The sequence below is a fragment of the Sminthopsis crassicaudata genome, chromosome 2 (genome assembly GCF_048593235.1).
Source record: "Sminthopsis crassicaudata isolate SCR6 chromosome 2, ASM4859323v1, whole genome shotgun sequence".
NCBI lineage: Eukaryota > Metazoa > Chordata > Mammalia > Dasyuromorphia > Dasyuridae > Sminthopsis > Sminthopsis crassicaudata.
The window spans coordinates 406,763,257-406,781,315 of record NC_133618.1 but is presented as its reverse complement, the minus strand read 5'-3'; the positions used below and the strand labels follow the sequence as shown (position 1 = coordinate 406,781,315).

Genomic DNA, 18,059 nt, shown 5'->3' with positions numbered 1-18,059 from the left:
GAAGCCAGTATGGCCTCTTTTTACTTCCCCTCTCCATCTATATCTTGTTATTTCCCTCATCTTTTCTTCAGCATCTTTTCTTACTCTATTTTTCTCTCCTTCTTTCTCTCCTGTTCATCTCTCAGGGCTTCCAGTAGTACTCAGGTACTCAGTTTTTTTGGGAATGAAATAAATTAGAGTCAAGAGGGAAGAGGAGAGAGGTCACACAGTGCAATTGCCTCTCAGTCTCCTTGTATCATCATCATCCTCTCACAGGAAGAGATCCATTCTACAGGTCTGAGTTAGACCTCCAGCAGCCACGGGCAGGTGGCTCCCGTCTCACAGCAGTTTAATGCCCTATGGCATCCAGAGTTGAGAAGGTCATTGACTCTGGTATGAAACATAAGTATTTGGAGGTGGTTAAGATGTAGAGGATTGATTATTAGGTTTGGAATCAGGAGACCAGAATTTGATACTAGCTTCTGCAAGCTTTTGGGTAAGTCACATGATTTCTTAGAAACTCTAAAATCAGAGGGATGTCTCCAATGATCTCTGGACTCCCTTCCAGCTCTAAGGTCCCATTATACTAACTGAAATATTCCCTTCTTACATAGGAGGGCACCAGGAAAAAATGTATCTTAATGCATTCCTTTTCCCATAACCCTTAGAAAACAATCTCTCAAATTCCCAAGAGTTTTTTGGGATATGTCTCCCAAAGCTCCTGTTATAATTAATACTATTACGTCTGACTAGAGAGAAATGATAACATATAGATATATTACTAGTAAATATCTGCTATATGTAGATAGTATTCACCTTATACCTGTATGGTATTTTATGCTTTTCAGAGTTTTTAATGTATATTACTTCATTTGTACCACACAAGAAACCTGTAAGGAAGGTGAGGAAACATCATATTGTCATTTCTGTGTCACAGATAAGGAGACAGAAGTATGGAAAAGTGAGATTACTTGCTCAAAGTCACACAAAGAATTTGCGTCATATCTGAAACTAAAACTCTGGTCTCCTGAAACACAATCCGGTGCTCTTTCCACTATACCAGCACAAGATGGAATGATAAGAATAGAGTATTTATTTTTATTTTTGGTCCCCTTGTTGGTTTGGGCCTACAGTCTCCAAGCCAAACTATCTGATGGGCTGTACTTGGTGCTTCTTACCTGAGTGCTAGAGGGTCCAACAGCTCGACGTGGAACCTTGATGTCAAAGCCACCCTTAGGATCTTTTTCCCCTCTCAAGCAAGGATCATTGGGGGGTTCTCGACCTCCCTCCCAGTCACAGATTGTTTTCCGAATAGCCTGTAGGACACTGGAAAAGGAAGAGACATGAAATCAGATCTGGTTTTCCAAGAGAGAAAATTAATCTAAACTCATGTGAAGGGAAATTAATCTAAAATTCATGTAAAGGGAAACAACTTGGGTGGAAGATCACATGGTCAAGCAGGATGAATACAGAGAGGGTTGAAGAGACTTACATCAGCTGATGCTGAGTGAAACAAGGAGAATAGGAGATCATTATACACTTCAACAATGATACTGTATGAGGATGTATTCTGATGGAAGTGGAAATCTTCAACAAAGAGAAGAGCTAATCCAATTCCAATTGATCAATGATGGACAGAATCAGCTACACCCAGAGAAGGAACACTGAGAAATGAGTATAAACTGTTTGCATTTTTTGTTTTTCTCCCCAGGTTATTTTTACCTTCCGAATCCAATTCTTCCTTTGCAACAACAACAACAAAATTCAGTTCTGCACATATATATTGTATCTAGGACATGCTATAACATATTTAATATGTATGGGAATGCCTGCCACCTAGGGGAGGGGGTGGAGGGAAGGAGGGGAAAATTCAGAACAGAAGACAGTACAAGGGATAATGCTGTAAAAAACTGCCTATGCATATGTACTGTCAAAAATGTTATAATTATAAAATTAATTTAAAAAAAAGATCACATGGTCATAGAAATAAAACTAGAGAACCAGAAAAATATTGTACACAGCAACAGCAAGACTGTGCAATGACCAAATATGATAGACTTGGTTCTTCTCAAGAATTCAGTGATCCAAAGCAATCCCAATAAACTTTGGATGAAAAATGCAATCCACATCCCAAGAGAGAACTATGGAGATGGAATATAAATCAACAAATGCTATGTTCACTTTTTTTTCTCATGGTTTTTCCTTTTTGTTCTAATTTTTCTCTTCCAATATGATTCATAAGGAAATACGTAAAAAATGAATATACATATGTAACAAAAAGATGTAACTAGAGGGAAAATGGAAAAAAAAAAACAAAAGAAAGAAATCTAGAAGAGACTTTAGAAACCATCTAGTCTAGCCCCTTCATTTTACAAATGAGAAAACTGAGGTAACAAAGGTAAACAGCAACCAGGGCAGAATTCACACCTATGCCTTCTGATTCCAGGGCTCTTTATTCTGTAATATATAGATTGAACTAATTAAGGTGTTTATAGATAGTGTATTTTTTTCATTTTGTATGGAAGAGAACTCTCCCTTAGACTTTTTGGCTAAATTCCTTTCTCTGTTACCTGGACTACCCTAATGAAGATGGCCCAGCTCCCATACATGGAAATACACCTAGTCTGTCTAAGTAATGGACTATTCCAATAACATGGAAATTTAGTAAAGAATCAAAATGGCGGCAGCTAGGTGGCGCAGTAGATAGAGCACCAGCCTTGAATTCAGGAGGACCCGAGTTCAAATCTGGTCTCAGACACTTAACACTTCCTTGACCCGGGCAAGTCACTTAACCCCAGCCTCAGGAAAAAAAAAAAAAAAAAAAGAATCCAAAATGGTATTTTAATGAAGACTATTCTGCCCAGAATTTCCTTTCTGGGCTGTGGTTAAACCTTGGACCAGTAGGAATCTCATGAGAAAGAGAGAGCCCAGGTTTTTGTTTCAGTGTTGATGCCCTCACTAACCTGATGAGGACATTCTTCTTTTTCCTCACAGCTTGCCTCAGGGGCTCTCTCAGGGTCACCTGAGCAAAGTCTTGCAGGGCGGCATAGATGGTATTCCTGATGGCTTGGTTGAAGACACTCTCCATCCTGCCCATGAGCACCTGTAGACCTTTGATCATAGCTATCACCTGGGTCAAGAACAAATTTGAGAATCAGTCATATCTGTAGCACATTCACTTATCTTTGATTAGACTCATCAGAGCAAGAGGGATGCTCAATCCTCTCATTTTACAAATTAAGAATTAAAGTTTTGGGAAGTTGAGCGAGTTGTCATACAGATAGTAAAATGGCAGACTTAGTATTCAAATGCATATTCTTTCACTCCAACTCCATGATGTCATGTTGTTTTTTAATTTATTTTATTTTTATTCAGTCTTATAATTTCATTTGTGTGATAAAATCCCTCTATCAATGAGGAAACTCCCTCTATCAATATAAAAATCATGTTCTGCATGTTCTGCAACTTAGCTTTGGAGACTTGCCTAGGAAGTAATGTGACTTGACCACAGTCACACAACTGTGTGTGTGTGTGTGTGTGTGTGTGTGTGTGTGTGTGTGTATCTCATAAGTAGGACTTGAATCCAATTTTTACTGGCTTTTAAAGTCTGGCCCTTTATCCAATCCACCACACTGCCTTATTGGGGTACTCTGAAGGGGCGAAAAAATGAACACTGTCCTTCCCTAATTCTGAACATAGGGTCAAAACATAGCACAGACCTGGATTGATCTCCAGACTGCCCTCATTCTTTGTGTTTCCCATGGAAGTCCCTGAATCCTTCTGAAACATGACAAAAGTCATTTTCAAAGCTAACAGTCTTTGTTTGTTCCCCCTGGGGCTGTGTTGTATTCCTTTTGACTTTACAGTTGACAGTTTTCCCCATGTTCATTTTTCCAAAGTACTTTCTAACCATGAGGTTAGTAGGACAGGGATTACAATTCCATTTTTACTTATTAATTTGTTTTAAGGAAACGGAAGGGAGTGAGAGAAAGAAGGTCAAGTGCACAACCAAGGTCATACAATGAGTTGGTAAAGCTGGGATGAGAATGTTATAGTTCTGATTCCCAACTCTTAGAGTTTTGTCTGCTGAATAACAAAAATAATTCCCATTTACACAGGGATTTCACGTTTACAAAGCTTCTTCCTTACAATGATCTGTGAAGTGTCCCTTCTTCTAATAGGAAATAGGGGTCAATGAAGGAAGAATATGGTAAATGCAATCAGACAAGGTCTCTCTGTCCATTGATCTTCCTTAAATGTTTTTCTTTGTTCTAAGCAGGATTTGGTGGTAGAGCAGGGGGAAGAAGTTAAAGCGGAATGGCTGTAAAGCAAGAAAATATTCCCTTCCTCACCGTAGAAAGGTGAGAGACCACCAGATCAGAATAGTGTATGCATCAGTAGACAAAAAGGAGTTTTGTTCAATTGTTTTTCCCATATGGGAAGGGTCAATGGGGAAGGAAATGACTGTGATTAAGAGATAAAAAATAATTAATTAAACATTTTTAAAGGCATCAGGACAACTGGGGGAAAAAACCCAGATAAAGACCTCTAATTTATAAGCACATAATGTGGGGGAAGAGGCAGGGAGGAGAGAAAAGAGGGTCACAGCTTTGGCATTCCATTTCAACCCATGCAGTTCATCAAAATTAGAAAAATGTTTACAGAGCTGGAAGGACATCAACTGAGCTTTGAAGGCAAGGTAGACTTTTGACAAGGGAAGGAAAAAGAGGAAGGCATGTTAAGAAGTTGAGGAAGTAAAAATGGGGAGGTGGGAGTATACATGGCAGTTTGGAGAAGAGTTAGGAATTAACCTGGGCAAAGTGAATGTTTTGTAGAATAGAAGTAAATTAAAATAATTGTCTGGGACCTACTTGTGTGACTTTAAATCATTTCATGCCTCAGTTTCTGAGGGTTATAACAGATAACTTCTAAAGCTTTTTCTTTATAGCATTCTGGAAGTTCTCTCTTTGTCTCTACCTTTCTTTCTTGGTGCCCTAGTTAATTCTCAAAGATAATTTCTCAATCTACATAATTGGAGAGTCCCAACACAGAAGGACTGTGCCTAGACTAAGTCCCTAAGCTTCTCCAAAGGGAACACTCTTCATTTTGATCAGGATTTCAACTCAGGTTCTCAGATTCCAAACAAGTCAGGTGACTTGTCCAGGGTCACACTGCCACATTTTTTTTTTTTTGTTGTTTTTGTTTTTAAATGTATGGGGGGATACTTGAATTCTCCTAATCCTTACTCAGGAGTCAGCTCTCTATTTTCCTTCTCATGGGGCCTCAATGCAAATCAGCTTAGAGGGGTCCACAAGTATATTTCCCTGCAAGAGGCACTGCAGTCCAGTGGCCACATTACTGGTTTTAGCATCAAATACTATGAGTTTGAATGAAACAAGTTACTGAAGTAACAAGTTACAAGTTACTGAAACTGGCCTCATTTGCAACATGAAAGGCAACCTTGAAGGACCCTTCTAGCTCTAAAGTCTGTGACACTAAGAGCTGATATCTGTGGTAAACAAGATCGGGAACTAAATGGTGACCCCCTCAATTAGAACACTTAATTTCTATATTTAAATCCCTGCATTAAATTTATAAATCTCCAAACAAACATTAGTCCAGAGACTGCCCCAAAGTTTAAATAAAACCCACAGATGAACCACTTCAGCTACAGCTGAGCCTATTCAGCTGAGTCCAGTCAGTATTCATAAAGACTTGTGGATTGATGAATTCTGATGAAATGAGAAGAAATCAGTGATTCTACAACCACCTCCTACAGCTCTCTGCTCACCACTTCCCAGGGCCTCCTATAGCTGCCTCTATGGAAGTAAAGGAAGGTAACATTTAGGAGCCACCTGTGGACTTAATTTTATTTGCTTCAACTCAATGGTTGGTTTTCTTTCTGAACTAATAGCTACTGCTTCTTTTAGGGAGAGGATGGAGAGAATATCTTTTTTCACTTGTCTCTTTGTATCTTTATCTCTCTGACTTTTTCTAAGTCTGATTCTGTCTTTGTTTCTGTCTCTATCTCTCTCTTTTTTCTGACTGTGTGTGTGTATATCTCTTTCTCAAATGACTATTGTCCTATCTGTAAAAAAAAAAAAAAAAGGCAGAAACTACTGCCCTGTCTCTGTTTCTTCACAGTCCTTTCTCTTTTCCCGAACTCTACCCACAATAAATAAAAGCTTCCCTTTAAAATACATTAAATAATGTGGAAATATGTTTAACATGGTTGTCTTTGTATAACCCATATCATATTCCTTGCTGTCTTGGGGAGGGAGAAGAGAGAAAAATGAAAAATCTTACAAAAAAAAAAGTTGAGAACTATCACTCCATGTAATTGGAAAAAAGTAAGCTGCTATTAAGTGAAAAAATACCAGAAAAACAAAATTAATCAACAAACACACTGACCATGTCTGAAAGGACATGTCTCATTCCACACCCACAGACCACGGTCTCTTGGTCAATCTGGCTGCTTTTCCTGATACTGAAGACTTACAGGAGCCTATCTAGGTCTTTGACATTTTTATTTTCCTTGCCTCTAGTGAATGTGCATTGTCTCCTCTGTTGACATCAAATAACTTAAAATCATTTGCCCTAAATCTGTTTCTCTAGAATAATCCAGACTTTCTGTGCCCAGCAGCCTATTTCAGCAGGGATGCTGTTGGAGAAAGAACATTGTTCAGTCATTTCATGACACCATCAGGATTTTCTTGGCAAGGATACTGCAATAATTTGACATTTCCTTCTCCAGTTCATTTTCCAGATGAGGAAACTGAAGTAAACAGGGTTTAGTGACTTGCCCAGGGTTGTACAGCCAGTGCTATCTGAGGCTGGCTTTGAATTCAGGGAAATGAGTCTTCCTGATTCCAGTTTCAACCACCTAGATGCCCCTTGTTTTACAGAGAGGGAAACTGAGTCTTAGGCTAAGTGATTAGCCCAAGTAGTAGAAGTGAAGCTAGGATTTAAGACCAAGTCTTCTGCTTTGAAATTCAGCATTCTTTTCACTGCACCATCTTCTAAGGTATGAAGTTTCATCCACACTGAAGAAAACATGGATTTTGGAAGTAACCAAAAAACACTGAGCCATAATGGTACTGGGATGTCAAAATATTCACCCAAACTCAGTGAAATGAATTGATAATCAGTTTTAGGTTCTGGTGGCAAATACAAAATCCATGATGATTGGTGCTTCCCAGGAGCTAAGGTTAGAAAAGGCAGTGAGGTGATACAGTGAAGTAAGAACACTGAACCTGGAAGCAGGAAAATCTGAATTCTAACCCTGCCTATGATCCCGGGCAAGTCACTCAATTTGTCTGCCTCAGTTTCCTCATCTATAAAGTAGAGATGATAATTGTACTTTTCTCTTGGGATAGATAAATGGGAGCAATAATTGCAAAGCATTTTGTAAACTTGAAAGTGCTGTATGAATGCTAGCTAGCTAGGACAGTGAGAAGCAAACAGAGCTGGGATAATAGCAAGGAGGAAAGTATTTCCCTTCTCTTTATCATATCCCAGGGATAACTTTTTCAATCAAGGGGACTTAGGAACTAGCATGAACAACAGCCTCTTGTTTTAGATGGAATATTCCTTTAGGATTCTTTCCTTTTAAGGCTATGCCTAGAAATGCTTTTAGGCAGGCTGGCTAGGAAACGAAAGCTTCCAGAGGGCAAGGTACACTTGGGAGAATGATTATATATCATAATTATTTCTTTTAAATTTTTCCTCTGTTTGTTACTTGCAGACTGAAATATTATCCTAAAGCCTTCATGGCTTTGTTTAAGTTTTGATGTCCATGAAATTAATTGCACATCCCTTTGGGGAGAGTTGATTTCTCAAGTTACAAGGAGGCAAATTTGAACTTGAAATTAAGAAAGACTCTTTAAATAATTAGAAATTCTCCAAAATTACAATAGTCTGACCCAGGAGACCTTATAATGTAAGCTGAGAACTACCTGTCAAGAAAATTATAGGGGGAATATTTATGTATGGGTTGTATAATTGAGCTCTGAGATAAACTCCAGCTCTGAGACTGGATGATGTCATAACGTAATGGTTCTCAGTCATTTATGCCTCAGGGTTTATGAGCTTCAGATGCTTACCTAGGAACAATTTTTGTTCCCAGGAAAAACTATAAAGAGACAGAAGGAATGGCAGGAGTTTAAAAAAAAAAAAAAGGGCAAAAGAGAGGAAGGAAAAGATAGCAATAAATATTTGTAGATTATCATGATGTGTAAATGGGAGATAAGACTGAAAAGGCATGTTAGGGCCATTCATTAAAGGCAACAGAGGGCCAGTAACATAGAAATTGGGCATAAGGCCTTAGCCTAAATGCACCATTCTAAATATTCCTGCCAACCATGAGCAGCAAGGAATAGAAAAAAGGAAATACCTCTACAAAGGCAAACTTTTCTTCACTAGTGTAGTTGTAACGGGTGGCTCTCTCATACTCTTCTGCTGTTCCTGGACAGTCCTTGTTGCAGAACTTGTCAGTAGGATGAACCAGCTTCCAGGAGTACTGTGGAGGGAAGACCAGAGATGTACCCAGGAATGTTTTTAAAGGCAGGATGGGAAGCAGATGCAGTTTGCCTAGGATTGGAGTTGAGGTCACTTACCACCTCCATGACATGGGCACTCCACTTGGAGAGCAGCTGGAGCCCCCGCAAAGCCAGATCGAAGAGTTCCCTGTACTCTTCATCTGATTTCTGGCTGTCTAATCCAGAACCAGTCACCACCTGGAGAATATCACCCAACAAAGCAGTCAGACCAATCTTCAAATTCATTTCTCTTCCCTCCCAGCCCCCTGGCTCTGCTCTTGCTGCTATCTCTGGTCTTCTTTCCCAAGGAAACAGACATTTTCATTCATTTCTACTTGCCTCAAGGATAATTAGGGAGAGTAATGGGAGGCAGATTTCTTTGGTGTAAAAACTTCCTATACCAAAGTATCTTCTCTGCAATTTATAATCTTAGAGAGCAATGAGAGGTTAAGTGACTTGCCGGATCACATACCTAGGATTTGAAATCAGATGTTTCTGATTCTGAGGTCAGTTCCCTAACTCTCTCAGCTTGGGCAATACAGCTGTTGAATGTTACTAACCATTACAGAATCATAGAAGGCTAGAATAATAGACCCAGAATTCAAAGGGATCTTATAGGACATCTAGCTTAGGCATTTCCTCTTCCATACATATAGATTTTCACTTTCTTATCTTATCTTGTCATTACTTCACCTGTACTGCCCTTCTCCCTTCTCCAGCCTATCAAAATCTTATCCGTTCTTCAAGAGTCAAATCAACTCCCATACCTCATCAAACTTCTATAACCACTCAGCCCAGAGATCTTCTCTGACCATCATTATTACTGCTAGTTATCTCTCCTTATCTGACATTTATCACATGCTGCCTTACATGGTGGTTTTTTTTTTTTTTAATATGCCTTATCTCTCAGGAAAAATTATATAAGTTCTTTCAGGCAGAAATGATGTCTTTTCTTTTTTATCTGCCCCATCTCCTCAAAGTATTAATGAAAAGTATCAAACACATAGTAGGAGCTCAATTACTATTTGACTAATTGTTGACTGAAAACTAGATTAAGCCAAAATATGGCATCAAAGTGCCAAGATGATCTCAACATTCTCAGTACTGAGGACCTTAATAATTATTTCTGTAGTCTTGTCGATGGCTGGTTAGAACACAGTGCAATATGACCATTAGGTTTGAGCTTGTATGATTTGTTTATCTGTTTCATGGCCATGATGGGGTACCATCTTATCATATTTGGGTGATATATTTAGGGTCAATAAGACCTGAGTTTAAATTCTGTTTCAGACACTGCATGATCTCAGGCAAGTCAACTGTGCCTCACTTTCCTTATTTGTAAAATGCAAAAAACTCAATGATCTCTAGGATTACTTCTAGCTCTAAATCTATAATTTTATAATCCAAAACCTATGTTCTATGTTTAAGGCAGTCACCTCGAAAATGCAAGTCTTCTGTTTCATTGTTCTTTGCAGAGGGAAAGGGGAGAGGACAGAAAGAAGACAACTATGGGTATAGGATATTGCTCCTGCTCTCAGACTCCAATTATATATGGGTTAATTTTGTTTATTGAGATTTTTTTTTCTTTTTTTCTTCTGTTACAAGAGATGGTTTATCTGAGCAATGAAATATTCAGAAGATGCTACAGAAACAAAAGCTATCAAAAATTTTTAAAATGCAAGTCATGGGCCACAATATGATGAAAATATAAATGAATGAAAAACAACTCCAAATCTGTGACCTATTGACAGCATATGTTTTTAATCCCAACATATGTGGCCCAAAATAGATTGTAAAAGTCCTGCTGAAACTCTCTTATCTTGGCCAAATGTTAAAAACTTGGGGAAAGCTAGTGACAGCTTTTTCTTCATTGCAAAGAATAGGAGAGAATCAAAGAGTGTTCTGGGATCAGCTTCAATTGGCTCCTGAGAGTTGATTGTTAAATTTTCATTGTGAGTTTTACACCTCAGAAATATGCAGATAAACAGGGCTTGATTTATCATTTTGTTGATTGTTTGGACTTAAGAAAGTGATGAAGAAAATGTTATAATTCAGATTAAATTTAAGAGTGTATCATAGTATTTTATTTCCCTTGGAGAGTCACTTGTGAAACCTTTACTGGCATTCCTCTGAGATTAATCCTCAGGCTCTGACCTCTTCATTTAGTCATGTTTACAAACTTACAGAATTTTTTATCTCATTCACTTTTCTCTCTCTTGCATTCTCTCCTTTTTTCTCTCTTTGTTTCTGCCACTTTTTGTCTTTTTTCTTTTTCTGTCTCTTTGTTTCCCTCTTTCTTTTCCCTTCTCCTTCCCTCTCAGGGGGCAGGGACTCTCTGCTTCTTGGCCCCTGTTTTGCCTTCCCACACTCAATTCCAGTTGACCTGGAACAGGGCTCACCTCACTGTTGCTATAGCGAGCAAGCTCGGAGATGAAGCGGATGTGGTCATCCCGGATCTGGACCATCTGCTCACAGATGTTGTACTGGGGGCTGATGCTGCTCTGTGTGCATGTCCACCTGGACAGAAAAGCATGGGGTCTGAGTAGGCACCCAGCATCACATTCAAGGGTGGGGCAGAGTCCTTCTGTTCAGAAGCCGCTCCTTTCGTATCCATCAGTCTGTCACTATGGCCCTCTTGGGACTTAGGAACAAGCAAGGATCCAGGACACATCTCAGTCAGCATGGCCAGGGGAACTTGCCAAGCCAACTATTTGAAGAACCCACAGTGGAGGGGGTCAGTCTTTCTGCTTCCTCTTCTCTGGGGCATGTAGGATGCTAGGGAACTAGTTTCTACATACAGTGGACCATCTTGTACTGCCACCACTTCAGGCAGCCCCTCTTTACTGTGTACTTACCTGGCAGGTAGCAGGGGTGAGAAAATGGCCAACCCTCTCCTCAGCTACTCTCCAAGGCTACAAATAACTCAGCTTCTGGTGGCTGTAGAAAGGCAGCGCAAGCTGGGCAATGTGCCAGTGCCATTGTCCCACCATCCTGGGGATGCATTTTTATTTGGGATGGGGGCCTGGGTTGGGGATTGGTGGGTTAGACTGATGATTCTTCATAAGCCTCTCACTTACGTGGAATCACTGTGGTGGAGGAATACCTGGAGCTACTGACCTTCTCACACTAAATGACTTTCTTTTTGCCCAGAAAATTCCAGAATTGGAAATGGAACTCCTATCTCTCTTTATGAATTGGGGAAAAGATGAGGAGTCATCTTGAATCATAAGCTTAGGGCTAGAAAAGAGTTTAGAGATCACCTGGCTTGGTCTCTTTGGTATAATATATCTGTGTGAATCCTCAGTCAGCAGGCAGAAGACCTGGATTTGAAATCAAACTTCTGCTAGCATTAAGGTTAGTCATTTAATCTCTTTGGGCTTCAATTTTCTTTATTTTTGAAGTGAGGGTATTTAAGGAGATGATTTCTAACATCTCTTTCAGCCCTAAATCTGCAATCTTGTTAAACAGAAGCCCGGAAAAAAAAAGATTTTGTTCATTCAATATCACAAAGTCAGTTTTTCCTAGAGTGGGGACTAGAACCCAGGTTTCCTACTGCTGGTCCACTTTTCCTCACCAATACAGCACCTGCCTTCACTCTTAACTTCTTAACTCTGAGAATTCATGTACACTTGGGGAAAATGAGTTTGAAGTTCTCAAATTGGTGCCCATCTCAAAAAACCTCTGCACTCATTGTGGGAACACAGTGGGCAGTACTGGCCAGCAAGAGACAAAAGTCATCCTCCTCATCCTCATCCTCATGATCATTACTGTCAGTTGCTTATAAAGTGATATAAGGCTTGCTTTGTATGCATTATCTTGTTTCAGATAATTCATCTTAGGGTTTGCTTTGGCTGATATAGGCCACATTCTTTGTGTGCCCAACATTTATCACCATGTCTGGCATATAGTAAGCACATTTGCTGACTGACTGATCCTCTTGCAGGTAAGGTCTGAGGCAGGTTGAATTCAACGATGTTGGACAGATTTCCTGAGATGCTTAAGCTCTTAGATAAGCACTGCTGGTAACTGTGCCCCATGGTGCAAAATGGAGTGATTTTGTGAGATGGGCTAAGATGAGACAGTCAAACCCATTTTATATGGTAGGGTTCTCACCACATCTATGGATGGAGGTAACTCACTTGTGGTACCCACATAGTTTCCAGAGCAAGAAGCATTCCAGATGCAATATCCTACATTCCTTTCTAAGTTCGGAGGGGAGAGGGACCTTCTTTGCTTTCTGGAGCATCCTAAGATATGGGGACTGGCACATCTGAACATCACACAGAAAGAGTGCTGTGACTATGCTCTGAGCATGTTTGTACCCTGAGAACAAAGAGTGGGTAAAAAAGTGTTCAGAGCACCCCACCATGCACACCTGCACACTCACTCCTTCCCACTCACAGACCATGAGCCCAGGAGGCTCCACCTCCAAGGCCAGGTGCCGAGTGCTGGGTGCTATGGCTCGCATCCAGACCCCCAAATACTCCCCAAGCCAGGGAGGGAGGAGGGGTTGAAGCTGCTCCCTCAACCTCCCTGCCAGGTGGGACCACACAGGAGCCAAGAGACATTACGGCACGCACTCACTTGGATTTGTTCTCCTCATAGTGAGCACTGGTCTTAATGTATCTGGCCAGTTCTATCTGCATATCGCCGAATAAGGGGACCACCTGCAGCTGCTGTAAAGGAAACAAAACACAATATAATAAATAAAAGATTGAAGGGGGAAGAAATCAGAGGGCTTTTCTGGGACAGCAAAGAAGAAGAAAAATGAGCCTGAAGACAGGAGTGGTTCATTCTTATGGAGATGACTCCATGTTCCCTTCTATTGGTAAGCTTCTTGAAAGTAGGAGCTATTTCATTTTTGCTTTTATTTCTAAGTACACTATAGTGTCTTACATATTTAAGTACACATAGTATGGTACTTAATGTTTTGTTGAATTAAATTACTGATTGAAAATAGCTAAGACTTCTTAAACTTTTTCTACTCACAACCCTTTTTTGCCTGAGAAATTTTTAAGTGACCCCTGTCATGTAAAGATATAAAATAGGTATTCAAATCAAACATAATTTCTTTCTCTCTCTCTCTCTCTCTCTCTCTCTTTTTTTTTTTTTTTTTTTTTTTTTTTTTTTTTTTTTGAGGCTGGGGTTAAGTGACTTGCCCAGGGTCACCCAGCTAGGAAGTGTTAAGTGTCTGAGACCAGATTTGAACTCGGGTCCTCCTGAATTCAAGGCTGGTGCTCTATCCACTGCACCACCTAGCTGCCCCTATCAAATATAATTTCTCAAGTCCCACATTCAGTCATACAATCTCATATGGAATCATAGCCCACATTTTAAGAAGCTTTAATTTAGCATATGGAGGGGAGCCCAGAACTGATAGTCTATGGATCCTTCTCTTTGGTATTATAATCCCTGTTTTACAAATAAGCAACTGAAGCTCAGGCAGATTAAATGACCTGTCCAAAATTATGGAGCTAGTCAACAGGCAGGCTAGTTTTAGAAATCTAAGTCTGTCTACTAACAAAGCTATTTCCTTGATATCTCCCTCAAATCAGCAGAAAGACTTAGGAGGATTTCCATTATCCTCAAGAACAGGTTGTTACTATTTTATTTCACTAATAGAAAAACTAGAAATTGGAAGGAATGTAATTGGGATGAAGTTATAAAGCTATAGAATCTTTTTTTTTCATGAAAACATTAAAGGGATTTTAACTAAAAAAAAAAAAAAAGATATCAGGATTCAACATTTAAATTAATAAAGCATTAGAAGAGATTCCTGGAAGGCATTTTCTTCCTTTAGAGATCCTTAAAAATGAAAGTCTAGATTGGCCATGAGATAGTTCTGCCTGGAGATATGGGACTAGACAAGATCACCGAATCCAGCAAGGTCTTTTCAGCACTTTCTGATCCCATGATCCTGATTCAATGTGAAATCTCAGTTTGGTTCTTCCCATGCCAAAAGCTCTAAACTTATAGCCAAAAAGTCTGAATTCAAGTCCAAGCTCTCTCAATATGACCTTGGGCCAACTATGTCATCTCTGAGTCTACTTCCTTACTTATAAAATGGGGGTACCAATTGCTGTATTACATATCTCTCAGAGTTGTTGGGTACAAATGGAAAAAATGTGTAAAATATTTATAAATTGTTAAGTATAATACAAACATAATTTGTCAGTGCCTATAATATTTTTTGTATGCAGTAAGTGTTTGATTGTAGTATTAGCTGAATGATTGTAGGAATGGCAACCATGTTTAAGCAGAAAATGAGACTAGAAGATACCTCCTTCAATGACTTTTTCTAGATGACGGAGAGGGGACATGGTGATTCAAAAACAGAAGATTAACTATTGCTTTCCTCATCAGACAGAATCATGGACTATGGCTTGAAAGCTTCCACATTTTATCTTCTAATATCCCAAAGTCCAAACCCAAGTTCCATCTCATTTTGTCCCTGTGTAGATGGTGTTCTCATTTATCTCTTGATTCTCTTGGACACTTCTGTTTGGGTATAAGTAGCACTTCAGACACTCACAAGCAAACTCCCTTAGCTCTCCAATTAAAGTACTCCCTGCAGCAGACAACTTACATTTCAGTTTCCCCATAATCATCTTACTTGCCCCAACAGCAGAAACTGACCTTAAAGAACTTGTCTATTTTGCTGAGGTTAATTCTTTTCTTGGCATCCAATTTATAAATGTTACTGACATTTCCATCCATCAAGTAGAGACCGAAGCCCATGACCTAGGAGAAAGTGGGGAAAGCCTGAGAAGTTAAGTGCAAGGCATCCTATGATCAGATAGATCCCTGTGAAAGCCATTTTCTCAAAAGAATACATTTTGAAAAGTATATTATTCATTTCAGCTTCAAATAAAGGAAGCAAAAAATTGAGTTCTATTTTCACTTTTAAAAAAGGCTTCAATGTCTCTCTAAAGAAACACTGAATGTATAAGATATTATTTGAGGATCAATTGAAAGAACTGAATATGTTTAGCATGGAGAAGAAACCTAGGAGAGGTTCCAATACAGGTGTCCTAAAAATCTTGGTGCAAAAATGGTGCCCAAGATTTTTCAGACACTCTACATTTGATGGTCTGTAATTAGGAAGTAGAAATATTCTCATCTTAGAGAGAAGAACCAGAATTAATGAATGACTGGAAGTGCAATGAAGGTAGATTTCTATTCAATGTAATGTAAAACTTTCTAACAGGGCTAATCAACCATGGAATGAGTAACCTCACACAATAGTAAGTCTTTTTTTATGAGTCTTCAAGTGAAAAGTGGACGATTATTTGCTGCAGAAGTTGCAGAGTGCTTAGAAAGGGGGTGAACTAGATGAAGACGTCTTAAACTTTTTCCACTTGTGATCCCTTTTGGTCCGAGAAACTTTTATTTAACTCCGGGTATATTTAAAAAAGACACACACATCAAACATTTACTAATAACAAATCATAATTTCATTACCCACCCCCCAAATTCAGTTATGCAATCCTATCTTGAGTTGCAACTCACTAAGTTTAAGAGACTTTGAATTAGATTACCTCTTTGGTTTGTGGGATCACAGACTGAAAGATAAAAGGGGGACTTTCTCTTTGAACTCTGATGTGCTTCATGATATTCCAGTGGGCCACTTTCTACACTGTTAGATTTCAAAAAATAATTCTCACAGAGAATCCTAGGCTAGAAATAATTTTTCTAATGATCTCTTGGATTGGTTTTCTTCCCCATACCATACTATACCATAAGGTTTTTATAAGACTAATTCCCTATAGAAAATGACCTTTATGAAATAAAGGGACAGGAAATGGATAGAAAAAAAAACATACAATCATACACATACAAAGGCAAAACTTTCCCTTAGTAAGTAAGAATACACAAATTCCCACTGAAAAATCTAAGGAAAAAATCTGTCTCAATATATCCTTAAATGGTGGGCATCTCTCTGTTCAGTTTATTGGTAAGGTAGCTCCATCTGGTGGTGGCAGAGTATAATACACTGACATGGAGACTAATTTCTGTACCTTTAATAATAATAATAATAATAATAATAATAATAATAACAATAATAATAATATAATAATAATAATAATAGCTGACATTTCTGTAGCACTTGCTATATGACAGGCACTATGTTCACTCCAACTATGCAGATGAAAAAACTGAGGCAAACAGATTAAGTGATTTCTCAGAGTCACAAAGCTTTTTAGCATCTGAGGCCAGATTTGAAGCCAGGTTTCCTGATTCCAGACCCGGCACTCGGTCCACTGTTCAATGTCAAACTTACCATCCATATGATTAATTTAAAGGGGGAAGATGACAAAGATGACTTTAAAAGCAGGATTAAAGACAAGGAGGGAAATATTATTGAAAGAGAGAGATGGGTACGGAAATGAGCAATAGTTTGAAAGCAAAGTATATGATACTTGAGCATATGAGTTAAGAATTCTGTCTAGCTATGCCCTAGAAATGCTCTAAAAGTAGCATAATCCTGGAGCCCCATGTATGAGATCTCAGTGTCCTGGAAGACCTCTGCTAGTGCTGTTCAAATAGATTTGGGAATGTGACTCATAAAGCCAAACTCAGTTATGGAAAATTTGATAGAGAAAACTGAAATAGAAGAAATGAGCTGGTATTTTCCAAAAGAAATCACAAAGGAGATGAGAAAGTGGGACATGAGAGAATGTGGTGTGATTAGGATTCCTGAAGAGAGTCATTGGAAAGGACAGAAACAACTGGCATAGGAGGTTAAAAAACCATGAAATTTCAGGTGAAATGAAATTTTAATGAAGAAATGAATCTAAATGAGGATGGGAGAATTTATTTGGTTTGGGGGTAGGTAATGAGGCTTGGCCAGAATTGTTGGTTTTATTGGTAGGATACACCTTGTAACTCTTTATCTACCAATTCAGGTTGGAACTTTCTTGGCAACTTTATCCTAGAGAGGCTTTCTGGGTTAAAGGACATGCCTGAAGTCACACAACCAGGATGTATTAGAAGTAGGACATGACCCGGATCTTCCTGACCCAGCCTTCTACTCATCATTCCATGCTGCCTTGAGAAAAAAGGAATAATGGAGTCTGAAAATGAGAGTAAGATGCAAGACATACAAGGTTGTCAGAGAAACATGGGAAGATTTATAAAGCAAAAAAGAAAAAGTAGAACCAGGAGAACAATATACATAATGACTATAATTATTGAAATGAAAATAAGACTAAAAGACAAGAGAATCTGGATTACCACAGTCATTCTGAGTCCCAGAGAGAGAATTTCAAAGACAGCACAATTTAAACTATATGCAAGGATTAATCTTGGTTTCAAAGAATTGATAATGAAATACAATTCCCTTCTCTCAGAGGAAAGATTCACTACAAGTACTTAATCCTGTTAAGTTATAGTCTCTGTATATTTGTGGGGATGGCAGGTTATTGGAAAGTGACAGTGGTATAAAAAAAAAGCATTTAATATTTAATAAAGCATTAAAAAAACAAAATGAAGGAAAGGCCCTTAGGAAGGGGGAAAAGATAAAATGACAAATGAACAATAAAC

At 38.8% G+C, this 18,059-nt stretch overlaps 1 protein-coding gene across 3 annotated transcripts in view; it reads right to left on the bottom strand.

The window, feature by feature from the left end:
• The window catches only part of CYFIP2 (cytoplasmic FMR1 interacting protein 2), a 136,041-nt gene that overhangs the window by 78,203 nt on the left and 39,779 nt on the right, over positions 1 to 18,059 (bottom strand). For all 3 annotated transcript variants that reach the window (XM_074291921.1, XM_074291923.1, XM_074291922.1), the window contains exons 9-15: positions 15,153 to 15,257; positions 13,101 to 13,192; positions 10,916 to 11,033; positions 8,595 to 8,714; positions 8,372 to 8,497; positions 2,943 to 3,109; positions 1,158 to 1,305 (exon numbers count right to left, since the gene is read on the bottom strand). In XM_074291921.1, the coding sequence (XP_074148022.1) occupies positions 1,158 to 1,305; positions 2,943 to 3,109; positions 8,372 to 8,497; positions 8,595 to 8,714; positions 10,916 to 11,033; positions 13,101 to 13,192; positions 15,153 to 15,257 (876 nt within the window). The remainder of the gene's footprint in view (positions 1 to 1,157; positions 1,306 to 2,942; positions 3,110 to 8,371; positions 8,498 to 8,594; positions 8,715 to 10,915; positions 11,034 to 13,100; positions 13,193 to 15,152; positions 15,258 to 18,059) is intronic.